At 39.3% G+C, this 13,806-nt stretch overlaps 1 protein-coding gene across 3 annotated transcripts in view; it reads left to right on the top strand.

Annotated features, from left to right (window-relative positions):
• Positions 1-13,806, top strand: part of MAP4K4 (mitogen-activated protein kinase kinase kinase kinase 4) — a 111,712-nt gene that overhangs the window by 86,816 nt on the left and 11,090 nt on the right. For all 3 annotated transcript variants that reach the window (XM_021711178.1, XM_021711177.1, XM_021711176.1), the window contains 2 exons: positions 5,880-6,023; positions 12,037-12,171. In XM_021711178.1, the coding sequence (XP_021566853.1) occupies positions 5,880-6,023; positions 12,037-12,171 (279 nt within the window). The remainder of the gene's footprint in view (positions 1-5,879; positions 6,024-12,036; positions 12,172-13,806) is intronic.

Below are 13,806 nucleotides of genomic sequence, written 5' to 3'. Positions count from 1 at the left end.
TGGCTTGACATCTAAACAAAACTTTTAAAAGCAGTCTGCCCATGGCCAGGAGTCTGCAGAGGGTACTGTTGAGCTGACTTTACCTTTTGAATACCTGTGGTACTTGTAGAGTATCTTCAAAGCTTAAGGCACCCTGACAGGTGTTTGCGGGAAGTTTGCCAAACACAGAAGTCTGCTCTTTCATGTTCTGAAACTCGCCTTTCCACTGTCTCTGGTCTTTTACCTCCTGACTCCCATAGACACATCCTGCCCATGTACTTCCTTGTCTTCCAGTTCCACGTTTTGTCTTTCTCCACCTTAAACCCCGAGGTGGACTGTTTATAACAGGGTTCCTGCTTCTACCAGAAAAGTCTCTTACTCCCTTGACGTTGCAAGTGTCAATGGGTAGAATATACTCCAGGCCCTTGGTTTGAGGTCCACGATAGTCCTAGGCCTTGAATGTGGTTGGCTGTTTTCCTCCAGTGGTGAATCAACCCTGCTCACTCTGCCCTTCCCCACGTGCTCCCCCTCTCCCCCTGCTCAGCTACTCTCCTTTCTGCTACTTGATAGGGAAAACAGTTGAGGCTGACATGAAGGCATTAGCTTTCGTCTTTTGAGCCTCACGTGTTCTCAGTTCCTGTCACTGAAGAAGGACCTGTCATTTGATAGAACTTGGTGTCTCGCCTTAGTGCTCCCTCCACGTCTAGGCTCTTCCCTGTCCTCTCTTGCCCCATTCAGAAACTCCTGCTTAGACTGTCCCAAGGTTTTTGGAAGAGTTGTCTCTACCTGTGTGGCAGACACACCTACTTCTCTCTTATCCTGTGAATTTGGATTTCTGTCCTGCCACTGCGGAAAGAATAAGTATATGTAAAATACCATATCTCAAATATATCATATGTCAAATAGTGCAGCATAAGGCCTTTTCTTCGTTAGCTTCCTAGGTGAAGGTAACCTTAGCTCTGTGGGGGACTGGGGACATCACACAAAAGCAGTGAGTACAGCGTTGTCACTCGCACACTGCTGTCGCTTGTCAGTGTCAGCTGCCACCATCTCACAGAATGGAGCGCCATCATTTGCTTATACTAAAGACCTTTCATGGGAATGTTTGTGTCATCAAAAATTAATACATTTGTATTCAGTGCAGAGATAATAATGTTAAGAGTTATTTTGAAATCGATTATCCATATTAAGCAGGTGATATCATTTTTATCCAGAATAGTTATGCTTTGGTAACAGTCTTATACTCTTATGTTCCTCTAATATCCTGCAAAGTGCTGGACTCTCTTTTGTGTGCTGTTAACTGATTTTTTATTAACTAAAAAGACTTCTAAAAACTTTTTCCTGATTAACTTCTTCAGTACTTCTAAGCAAAATAATAGGATATCTGGAGCCTGTGTTTCTAAAAATGCATTGAAACTTTGTACTTTATTATATTAAATGGATAAGGAGATGACTTAATGTTGAAATATGTTTGTATAAGTCAGTGTATTTGAGATGCTTCTTGAGTAGGGGCACATCAGTGGTGGGATTTTCTTGCTTGCAACAACCATCATCAGTTAACTTGTAAGTTGAGTTAAAAATAAGCCTCTTAAAGACTTAGAAAAGTTAAAAACATTTAGTATGAGAGCTGTAGCCACACAGGAGGAGAAAGTTCAGAGTACATTATAAATGGCATTATTTTGGAATGGTAAACATTTACATATTTTTCCTATTTGTAGCAAGCACTGTGTAATCATGTAACTGACTTTTTGTGGTAAATTGCTACATATTAATTATATTTTTTAATAAAGTGATCTTCTGTTGATGGCAGGATTATTTAGCACATTTATTTAAACATCGTTTCCATTGTCATGTTTATATTGAATTATCTGCACTTACTATATAATGCTTTGCCTGTTTTATCATAATTTATTAAGAAATTTAAAGTAAGCTTTAAATCACATAGAACTCTTATCCTGTAAACACATTTGCAACTCTTAGTACAGTTAATCTGTAAACGATTAGATTGATGGGGGGCTATTATAAGCACTATAAAGTCTAATTATATCTAACAGTTGAACAGCTAAAACAGTTATATTTATAAAAAATTATTACAGTATGCAACTCTTTTTTTTACGTTTTATGCCCATAATTTCCAAGGTAGTTACTTTCCAGTGACTTGTCTCTATATTCTTTACAAAATTATAAAAATATGCAATTATACAACTTGTGCAACTGTATAAAACTTGGAGATATATCATGGAGAATTAGGATGTAGGGTGTAAGTGCCAAAATATCTGCAGTCTTTTGTATATATGAAAAAATTTTCTCACTAAAACCTTGAGGTTGATGTTTATGTGCAAATAATAGGATTTCTTTGCAAGGCTTATATTTTGTGTTGTTATTACCAGATTCCTGACATAGATGTTTTGTTTTTTTAATCTACTTGATATTGAACATTGGCCAGGAAAATATCAAAGTATCACACAATAGAACCTTTGGAATGAGCTCTTTTTCTGGCAGTAGCTCTGTAAGCAAATGTTCTTTTCTGCGAGGAACTTTTAAGCTGTTTAGCTCAACTCACCTAGATATATGCAAGGAAAACGCTGAACATAGTTTTCACATACCACCTTGGTAGGGATGTGGTCAGGGCAAAGTGGCTGGCTGCAGATGAAATTACACGAAAATAGCTGGGCTCGGTGGCTCAGCCTGTAATCCCACGCCTTTGGGAGGCTGAGGTGAGTGGATTGCCTGAGCCCGTGGGTTCGAGACCCGCCTGGGCAGCGAGACCTCATCTCTACAATAAATCAGAAAATCAGCCGGGCATGGTAGCGCGTGCCTGTAATTCCGGCTACTTGGAAGGCTGAGGTGGAAGGATCGCTGGAGCCCAGTAGGTCAAGACTGCGTTGGCCGGGAGCGGCCACTGCACTCCAGTCTGGGCGACAGAGTGAGACTGCAACTCAAAAAAAGAAATTACACGAAAATGGATATAACATTGTATGTATTAAACATTAATTTTTCTTATACTGAAAATAAATCTGTTGTTAAATGGTACAACAATTCTCTTAAAATTAAATCACTATCTGATGTGTATGATAGTTTATTAAAGAAGAACACTCGGTCGCCGGAGCCTAGCAGGTCGAGACTGCGGTAGCCGAGAGCAGCCACTGCACTCCAGTGTGGGCGACAGAGTGAGACTCCAACTCAAAGAAAAAAAAAAAAGAAGAACAACACTCATAAAAACATGAACACTCTGGGAGGCTGAGGCAGGAGGATTGCTTCAACCTACAAGTTGGAGACCAACCTGGGCAATATAGTGAGACCTCGCCTCTACAAAAATTCATAACATGAGCTGGTTGTGGCGGTGCACCCTGCTACGTAGGAGGTTGAGGCTGGAGGATTGCTTGAGTCCAGGATTTGGAGACAGTGAGTCGTTGAACCACTGACTCCAGCCTGGGCCACAGCATGAGACACTAACATCAAAACAAAACAAAACAAAAAAACGAAACAAGCAAACTCACAGAAACAGCTTGTTGTTTGTTTAGGTTGTAAGCTCTAACGTAATACCATGATGCTACCTGATTTATAAAACATCAGTATTGTCCATAGCTGGACTCTTCATTGTGGTAGCCATCAGCCTCACGTAGCCTTCTAAATGTAAGTGAATTAAAGTAGAAGTCCATTTCTCTGTCACATTGGCCGCATTTCTGGTGCTCTGGAGCCACATGGCCATTGGCTCATGAGCAGCACACTTAAAGAGCATTTACATCACAGGAGGAAGTTTCCTGGGGCAGGGCTGGTCTAGAAGGGTCATTCTAAAGATCTTAATTATTAATGATAGAAGAACCATATTCATTTATAAGCCTTTTCCTTATACTGTGCATATGATCGTTTCAAGGGTTCTTGTTTGCTTTTTTTTAAAGATCACTCTGGATAGGAAGCAGGTAGTTAGATGAATCCTCAGGCATTCTGTTTCCCCCAAATTCCAGAGACTTCCTCAGATTTTCTGAAGCTATTTTGGAGAGTTGTGTCAGGCTCTGACAAATTGTTTTAGCCCAATAGAAATAGACAGAAAGCACTTATGATGCGATGGAGGTGTTGCACAGGGATACTCTTGTAAAATGTGCACTATTTATATGTGGGCAAGATGGAGACTTACATTCATGCCAAATAAGGTGTTTCCAATGGGGAACTTTTATCAACTAATGCTATTATCAGAAACTGGAGTGGTCTCTCCCTGGATTTCATAGGGATTTTTTAAAACTTTTTTTTACATTTTCTGAGACCTGCAGGGTGCTGAGATAGTTCAGAGCCTGTGGTGCTTTGGCATATTTCTAACTGTCATGCATGTGTGCCTGACGCTGTGGTAGGCTCTTGCAGTTCTATTCAAGTTGGCAGAGTAGTGATAGTAAATATATATGCCAATTCCAAGCTCCCCACTTTCCCCCGGGATCCCAAGTGGTGCTTCTGGTTTCCATACAAGCGTTGTTTGGGTAGACCCTGTCCTCCAAATGCTGGAGTGATTCCTGTTCTGCACCAGGCACAGTCTGAGAGAGGGCTCTGGGAGGGCTCTCCTCTTGTCACCTTCACATTCTCTGGAAACTGGGTGTGGGTGAGTGTGTGTGAGTGCGTGTGCCATGTTGTTTTTTCCCCGTCATTCTATCTACTTGAAAACATTGGTTAACTTTGTTTTAAAAGCACAAATACTTTATTTCTTGTCTCAGTGAGTTTATTACTTGTTTAGGAAATCAACACAAACACATACGTGCCCCTTTCCCTAGGGAATACAAGGTAATCTGTGCTACCTATTGCAAAGGTGATTTAGACAATGAGGGAACCAAGAGCATATGAGAAGATAAGTGGATGATTAAGAGGAAGAAGTAAGATGGCTTTTAAGGGACAGAGAGGTTTGAATGCCAGTGTGGGGCTTTTGGAGCTCCTCCCCCATGGAGTATGTAGTTCTTGAAGACACAGCTTGGCCTGATGAGCATTTAGGAAGATGAGGATTGATTTGATGTGTAGTCATGAGAAAGCAGAGAGAGGCTGTTTTAACAACCTCCGTTAAGGTCTCTGTGCCTCAGTTATAAGGTTGCCAAAGCCTGAAGCATTCTGAGAGCAGACACAACGGAAAGGAGGGACAGAGAAGAAGAGAACTTAGCTGGGTTTGGTGGCCAGTTTAGCTAGTTTTGTGCAGCAGCTGTAGAAGAGTGGTGCTTTTGATAGAAATGCTAAAAGTCGGAAGCTGGTTTCTGTCGAAATCTGTAGTTGGTGGAAAAGCTAAGAGGTGCAGTAGCATTATGGAATTAGTTAGACTTTGTTGGGGCAGACCCGCTGGGGGATGGTGTCTGTGATCTGGTGCCATGCGACAGTTGCAAAGAATTGCACAGAAGTTAGTTGGGAAAGTATAGTTTATTTAGAAAGTAAATGGGGGCGGGGAGAGAGAGAGAGCGAGCGAGAGTGAGTGTGCGCAATGTATGGCTCATTCTAAAAGTTTGCCAGTGAAAGATAAAGGAAGCACAAAAGAGACCATGGTGTCAGGTGACGATTTGTGCAACTGTGTAATGTGACTAATTAGATTAAGAATCTGTAAAGCCACGAAATAGTTTGTAACATTCTGTGGAGACTAAGAACTGGAAACTGATGGATTATTAAGAAAGTCGAGGCAGTGAGGCTTCCTTGTTCTTTCCCTCATGTCCTTTCTTAGAATGTTTAAATAACTATGTCTGCATCACTCCTATACAGTGATGTGTTGGTTGGTGGCTTGGTTGCTTTAGCATCTGACTGTTCTAAGCATTTCTTTTTCTGCATGAATTAAGGAAACTATACTTTTTTTCCAAGTAGATGGTGTTATATTTTCCATACAACCTGTTTTTTTGCCAAGTACCCCATAAAAATGAGGTTTTTCTGTATTCCTGAAACAGGAGTAAATTTGCTTGTTGGTACAGAGAGTGGCCTGATGCTGCTGGACAGAAGTGGCCAAGGGAAGGTATATCCTCTTATCAACCGAAGACGATTTCAACAAATGGATGTACTTGAGGGCTTGAACGTTTTGGTGACAATATCTGGTAAGTGTTGATTTAGTAAAGCAAAGGATGACGCGGTTTAAAAATATCTTACCTTTCCATGCTAAACTTTAGTTAGCGCATCCTCTGAGATACATCTGTGTCGTTATCTTACAGTCGTGTAAGAGGAAGATATGTTCAGCAGTCTTGAGGACATGTGAATGTGTGCTTTCTCGGTGGCTCCCACACGCCCCGCCCTCTCTGCCCTGTGGCCTGTTAGGCCTCATGTTCCTTACCCGTTGCACAGGTCTGTGTCCGTTCCCTCCCACCGGACTTTCACATGCAAAAGGAACTATTCTTTGCCATTATTGTAAAAGTATTATATTGTGTTTTTTATTTTTATATCAGTGAACACCTAACACTGTAAGCTTCTTTTTAAAAAGAGCATTTTTCTTAGCATAAATTAGATAATATATGTTTATTGCAGAAAGTAAGAAACCACTGCCAAAAAGCAACTCGGAGAAATAAAAATTAAAATCATTCAGAGATAGCATATCTGTTAGCTTCAAAAAGTTTTTAAACTTCCAATCTCTTAAGCATACACCATACTCATTATATACACTTAAAGAAGAAAATCTGCTTACAAATGGTTATACAATATTTCAGACAGATACAGAGTAATGATGAGGTAGAATGGCATCCATGTACTGACTGACTAGTTTAAACAAGTGTCCCCTCCCCATCTGCCCACTCAGGGCAACCACTGTCCTGAAGTTAGGAATATCCCATCCGTGCCTGATTGTCCAAACTAGGTAGTCTGCTTGCTCCATGCTGTTCGGCATACCTCCATGGTATCTATTTTACATGACTAGAGAATATTTCCTTGCATAGATGTGGTACAATTTATTTTCTTTTGTTGTTGCCCTCTAGGTTAATTCCTTTTTTTCTTTCATGTAGACATTTCTTATAAAGATCTTTGTAGCTTGCTTAACCTTTGGGCATATACCATGTTGCACAAATTATAATTTTCTAGTAATTTGTGTTACTGGTAGGTCAAAGGTTATGCAGTATTTAAGACTTTAAATGGGTCTTATGATATAGCCAATGGTTTTGATTTAATTATCTGCTAGTGCAAGCTTATGTTTCTTTATATATAACAGATGTGTTTGCAGTTATTTTACATTTTTTTTTTTTTTTTTTTTTTTTTTTTAGTTAGGTCTGTCTGTGTGACCCAGACTGGAGAGCTTTGACATGATCACAGCCACTGCAGCCTCAGTGTGCTGGGTTCAGGCAATCCTTCTACCTCAGCCTCCTGAGTAGCTGAGACTACAGATGTACACCATCATGCCCCACTATTTTTATTTATTTATTTTTTTGTAGTGGTGATGTCTCACTTTGTTGCCTAGGCTGGTCTTAAACTCCTGGGCTCGAGTGATCCTCCTACCTTCTAAAGTGCTGCAATTGCAGGCATGAACCATTGTGGCTGGCACAGTTGTTTTACTTTTCATATATGCTTTTGGTTGAAAGCAGTTTTTTGAAATGCAAACATTTCACTATTTTATACTTAAATGAGAAAATAGCCATTTAAAATTTGAATATTGATGGGGTAATTTTCAAAATTGGATTAAAAACAACAAATCTTCAGCCTGGGCAACTTGGCAAGACCTCGCCTCTACAATAAATCAAAAATTAGCCAGGTGTGGTAGCATGTGCATGTAGTTCCGGCTACCTGGAAGACTGAGGAAAAGGATTGCTGGAGCCCAACAGATTGACACTGTGGTGGCAGTGAGTGTGCCACTGCATTCCAGCCTGGGCAACAGAGTGAGACTCCAACTCAAAAAAAAAAAAAAAATCTGCAGCTATAGGATTAAGCTTTTTCTTGTGATCCAGCAAAATGAGACAATTCATGGGAATCAATAATCAGTGAATATTTTTGGTTTACTTTGTTGTATTTCTTTTCTAAATAGTAATGTCTAATGGTTTTCACAATCATAAAAGTAAAATATGTCAATTTTAGGGAACTCCAAACATTAAAAAAAAAAAGAATACTTAGAAAAAATAAAATAAATGTCACCCATCTTAGAGATAACTCTTGTTAACATTTTGTATTTCCCTCTCCTCTTTTCTATAAACATATTTCACACTATGAGAACAAAACATCATACATAAAACGGTGTGGACTTTTTCTTTACTTAACATACATTATGTATTTTCCCACAAAAATTCTTCAGAAGTTAAAAGACTTGGGTTGTGGTATGACACATACAGAAATCGCAAGGGCAAGTATGCAGCTCAGTGAACTGTCACAAATAGAATCCATCCATGTAGCTCCACCTTGGTGAGGAAACAGAACGTTCCCAGTTTCTAGAAGCTGTCCTGTGCTGCCACCCAGGCACTGCCCCAGAGGGAGGCACTATCTTGACTTTGAACACCTTAGATTGGTTTTGTCTTCATTGAACTGAAATTATAAATGGTAAAATGATATGTATTCCACTGGTGGCTGCTTCGTGTTTTGTTTTGTTTTTTTAAGGTAGACTTTTTTAGTGTTTTGACCATCTTGATAGGTGTATGGAATATAATAGGTATAGCTCCTTGTAACTTGCAATTTCCTGATGATATATGATGTTGAGCATCTTTTCACATGTTTATTTGCCATCTTTGTATTTTTGGGTCCAGATCTTTAGTCAATTTTGTAATTGAGTTGTTTTGTTGTTGAGTTTTAAGAGTTGTTATTTTGGATATATAACTTTTATCAGGCATGTGTTTTACAAGTATTTTCTCTCCCACTTTGTGACTTGTCTGTTCATTCTCTTTAATGATGTCTTTTGTAGAACAGAAGTTTTTAATTTTGAAGAAGTCAGACTTACCAGTTTTTTTTTCTTTCATAAATTGTGCTTTTGGTATTATGTCTAAAAGTCATTGCCAAATCCAAAGTAGCCTAGATTTTCCTTTGACATCTTCTAGAAGATATATGGCTTTGTGTTTCGTATCTAGATTGCAATTTTAAGTTGATTTTTGTGAAGGTTTCAAAGTTTATATAGATTTATTTTTATTTTATTTTGCACATGGATATCTAGTTGTTCCAACAACATTTCTTAATAAGACTTTCCTCTCATGTGCCTCATTGAATTGCCTTTGCTCCTTTGTTGAAGATGACCATTAAATTTGTGTTGTTCTATTTCTGGGCTTAGTTCTTTTTTTGTTGTTGTTGAGTTGGAGTCTCACTCTGTCACCCAGACTGGAGTGCCGTGGCCAGGAGCGGGCCTGCTGGGCTCTGGCGATCTTTCCGCCTCAGCCTTCCCAGTAGCTGGAACTACAGGCACGCACTACTATACCTGGCTAATTTTTTTGATTTATCGTAGAGATGAGGTCTCGCCAAGTTGCCCAGGCAGATCTCAAACCTGCAGGCTCAGGCAATCCACTTACCTCAGCCTCCCAAAGCGTGGGATTACAGGCTGAGCCACCGAGCCCGGCTTGGGCTTAGTTCTTAGTTCTGCAGTTCTATTGTGTTCCATTGATCTCTTGTCTTAAGGCCTGGTTTACTGTAGATTTATAGTAAACTTTGAAGGCAGGTACTTTCAGTCTTCCAACTTTGTTCTTTTTTAGTACTGTGTCAACTGTGTTGTGTCTGTCGCTCCGTATAAATTTTAGAGTAAGTTTACTGATACACACAATATCAGTCACTGGGATTTTGATTGGAATTGCATTGACTTTATAGATAAGCATGGGAAGAACTGATATCTTGAGTCTTTCCATCCATAAACATGGAAAATATCTCTTCATTTATTTAATCATTTGATTGCTTTAATCACAGTCTTGTCATTTTCCTTAAATAGAACTAGAAAAGGGCTGATTTGTTAGATTTATACTTGGGATTTTTTTTAGTGACAGTATAAATGGTATTGTATTTTTAATTTAAAATTCTAATTATCTGTTGCTGGTATATGGGAAAGTGATTCACTTTTGTATATTATTAAGCTTATATCCTTCAACCTTGCTATCATTGCTTATTAGTTCCGAATGGTGTTTGTTTGTTTGTTTGTTTGTTTGTTTGAGTTGGAGTCTCACTCTGTCACCCAGACTGGAGCGCAGTGGCCGCTCCTGGCCTTCGCAGCCTTGATCTGCTGGGCTCCGGCGATCCATCCACCTCAGCCTTCCTAGTAGCCAGAATTACAGGCATGCGCTACCATGCCCGCCTGATTTTTTGATTTATTGTAGAGATGAGGTCTCGCCAAGTTGCCCAGGTGGGTCTCAAACCTGCAGGCTCAGGCAATCCACTCACCTCAGCCTCCCAAAGCGCGGGATTACAGGCTGAGCCACCGAGCCCGGCTCCAAGAGTTTTTTTATTGATTCTTTGGAATTTTCTACCTAGTGGTAACAAAGAACAGTTTTATTTCATCTTTTCCAGTCCTTATACATTCTAGTTCCTTTTTTGGGGGGGTCTTATTACATTAGCAGTCTGATGTTTAATAGGAGTCATGAGAGAGGAAATTCTTCCCTTATTCTCAATCTTAGAAGGAAAGCAATTTGTTTCTTATCATAGAGTATGATGTTAGCTGTAAGGTTTTTGCAGATGTTTCTTTATCAAATTGAGGCAGTTCCTCTTTGTTCTGATTTTTCTGAGAGTTTCTTAAATCACTAATTGGGTTTTGTCAGATGCTATTTCTGTATCTATTGATATGATCATAGGGTTTTTCTTCTTTAGCTTGTTGATGTAAGCTAATGTGAATATGTGGCTGCTGGCTTTGCTCAACGTTATTTTTTTGTTGTTTGTAGCTGCATTTTGTTTCTCTTTGTTCCTATATTTGACTATACCAGTTTACTTACTTGTTTTACTGTTGATATAGGCGTTTACTTACTCGTTTTACTGTTGATATAGACATTGATGTTTCTTGTTTGGGGCTATTAGAAACAGTGGCTCTGTGATTCCTGTTTATGTATATTTATATTAGAGACATTAGTGGATCATATGTAGGATATGCATATATCTTTAATAGATAATGCCAAATTTTTTTAAATGGTTCTAGTAGTTTACAGCACTAGTTTGTGAAGTTTCTAGTTGTTCTACACCTTACCTGCCCTTTGTTGTTATCAGTCTTTTTAATTCTAGACATTTTAGATTCAGAGGTACACATGCATAAAAAGCAAGCATCTTTTTATGATTCAGTGAGATCTCTTCTTTTTGCAAAGTTTCTGTTCTAATGACTTGTCCAGTTTTTCTATTGGCTTATCTCTCTATTTGATTTATAAGACTTCTTTATATATTTCTAGATGGTGATCCCGCTTAAGTGCTACATATCTCCAACTTGCTTTTCACCAGATTTAACTTGCTGCATTAGGCAATTGATTTAGCCCTTCTGTTCTAATCTGTAAAATGGGAGATGTTAACTACTCTAGGGTTTTCGAGAATCGGTGACATAATACACGTGAAAGCATCTTATCTCAAGCCTGTATCCCAGCACTCTGGGAGGCCGAGGTGAGAGGATTGCCTGAGCCCATAGGTTCAAGAACAGCCTGGGCAACTTGGCAAGACGTCATCTTTACAATAAATCAAAAAATTAGCCAGGTATGATAGCACATACCTGTAGTTCCAGCTACTTGGAAGCTGGGATGGAAGGATTGCCTGAGCCCAGCAGGTTAATGCTGGCGTGGCCATGAGCGTGCCACTGCACTCCAGCCTGGGCGATGGAGTGAGACTCCAACTCAAAAAAAAACAGAAAAAGGGAAGTATCTTATAAGCCCTACTGGTTGGATTGTTGTGCAGGTGTTCATATTAACTTTGCAGTTTATTGATACTATCAATCTATATAAGGTGAGTTTGTTATTTTTTTAAAAACCCTTTCTTCCAGCCTAGGCCTACACCCAATGATAATTTTGTAGAGGTATCAAAAGTTTATCTAAATAGTTTGAATTGAGTTTCTGGTAAAACTTTGATACCAAGGAGTGCCCTTATGGGGAATAATATTTAACTGTTTAGGGGAAATGATATTTAACTGTTTGTAGGAGTTTCTTTTCATTACCATTGTTATTAATGATGATACCTACTTCTGAATATGAATGTTATTAATTTTGCTAGGCAAAAAGGATAAGTTACGTGTCTACTATTTGTCCTGGTTAAGAAATAAAATACTTCACAATGATCCAGAAGTTGAGAAGAAGCAGGGCTGGACGACTGTAGGGGATTTAGAAGGCTGTGTACACTATAAAGTTGGTAAGTTCATATGTGTTTTGTTTTTCCAGAGTTTAATTGGGGTTCCACGTAAAATTCACGGTTCTTTGAAGTTTATAATAATAAAGTTGTTTCTGAAACACATGACTCATTTCTGTTATTCTGTTCCTAAGGCATCTTCTAGTTTTAAAGTCTCATGTAGACATTATCTTACTTCCTTTGTGCACCTGTATGCCTAACACAGAGTCCATTCCTACTGCTTACCTGGTCCTCAGTATTTCCCCCCTGCTCTCCACTATTGCACTCTTATCACTCTTCTTCTTTGGCAGTCCACATTCTTTCATAGCATGTGGTTCACGGTAGCCTCTCTAAGGAAACCTTGCCAAGGGAAAGCCAACTGGCTCAAGTCCTCCTTTACATGCCAGACCTGTTCTCCATTTAGAGGACTGTGGGTCCTTGGCAGGCACTGATAGATCATTTGAGAGTTTCACCCAAAGACTTACAGCTTGTCATTTTCCATCAACTGCACCATGCAGAGGTACCTCCTCACTGGTAAATGAACCTTGCTAGCTAGTCGGTGTTTCGTAGCAACCGTATTATTTTTTTTCTCTTTGGCATGAAAGCAGTGAATGTCATGAAGTAAAATCTCACAGGAAGAAAAACAAAACACAGTGGTTTTTTTTGCATATGAAGAAAATCAAAATGGTGGTTGGTACTAATGTTGGACATAAAGGGGAAATAATGGACCTTAACCAAATCAAAGTCTATAGAAAGGCTATATTCTAATCGAATTTAAGGCAGGAAGTTGATCTGTATACCTCAAACTGATTAATGTGGGAACCTATTGAATGTTAATTTCTACTTGTGTGTTTTCCTTTTCATATGTTTATAAAAATATATACTACAGTCATTTTTTTCTGTTCCTAGGGATATTATCATCCTTGAGATTGTCTTGTTTATGTAGTCTGTCTACAACCCTTACTTAGCTCATTGGTTAATGATGATTATAGGAGCCACCTCAGTATTTAGAATGATTCCAAGTGATGCTGGAGGGTAGTGCTATCCTCTTAGTGTAGATTTGGGGATTAGGATTTTCTGTATTGTGTTTCTGTGAAATATTTTTATTGAGGTATAAGTAAAATAATCTAAAACTAACTCCAGTGAAACAGCTCTTAACAACTGAAATGTACATGAATAGGTTGCCCTGCGGGAGATCTAGAGTTAGGAATGTTAGATTGTATTGAGCTTTTCACCAGAACAGAGCAGTAGTGTTCAGCCCTGTGATTCTTACAGAATGAATTGCAAGTATTTTCAGGAGACAAGTTTGGATAATATCATTCATTCATTATCATTGTGGTTGCCACCAAGAACAGAGGGCTATTTACATGTATATTTAAATTAATTAAGAGTGAATAAACCTTAAGATTAAGTTCCAGCCAGGCTCGGTGGCTCAGCCTGTAATCCCGCGCCTTTGGGAGGCTGAGGTGAGTGGATTGCCTGAGCCCGCAGGTTCGAGACCCGCCTGGGCAGCGAGACCTCATCTCTACAATAAATCAAAATATCAACCGGGCGTGGTAGTACATGCCTGTAATTCCGGCTACTTGGAAGCCTGAGGCGGAAGGATCACCGGAGCCCAGCAGGTCGAGGTTGCGGTGGCCAGGAGCAGCCACTGCACTG

Source organism: Carlito syrichta, unplaced genomic scaffold (assembly GCF_000164805.1).
Source record: "Carlito syrichta isolate Samal-C Ts95f unplaced genomic scaffold, Tarsius_syrichta-2.0.1 Scaffold301896, whole genome shotgun sequence".
Taxonomy (NCBI): Eukaryota; Metazoa; Chordata; class Mammalia; order Primates; family Tarsiidae; genus Carlito; species Carlito syrichta.
Note: the sequence above shows the minus strand (reverse complement) of the source record. Positions and strands in the feature narration are given on the sequence as shown.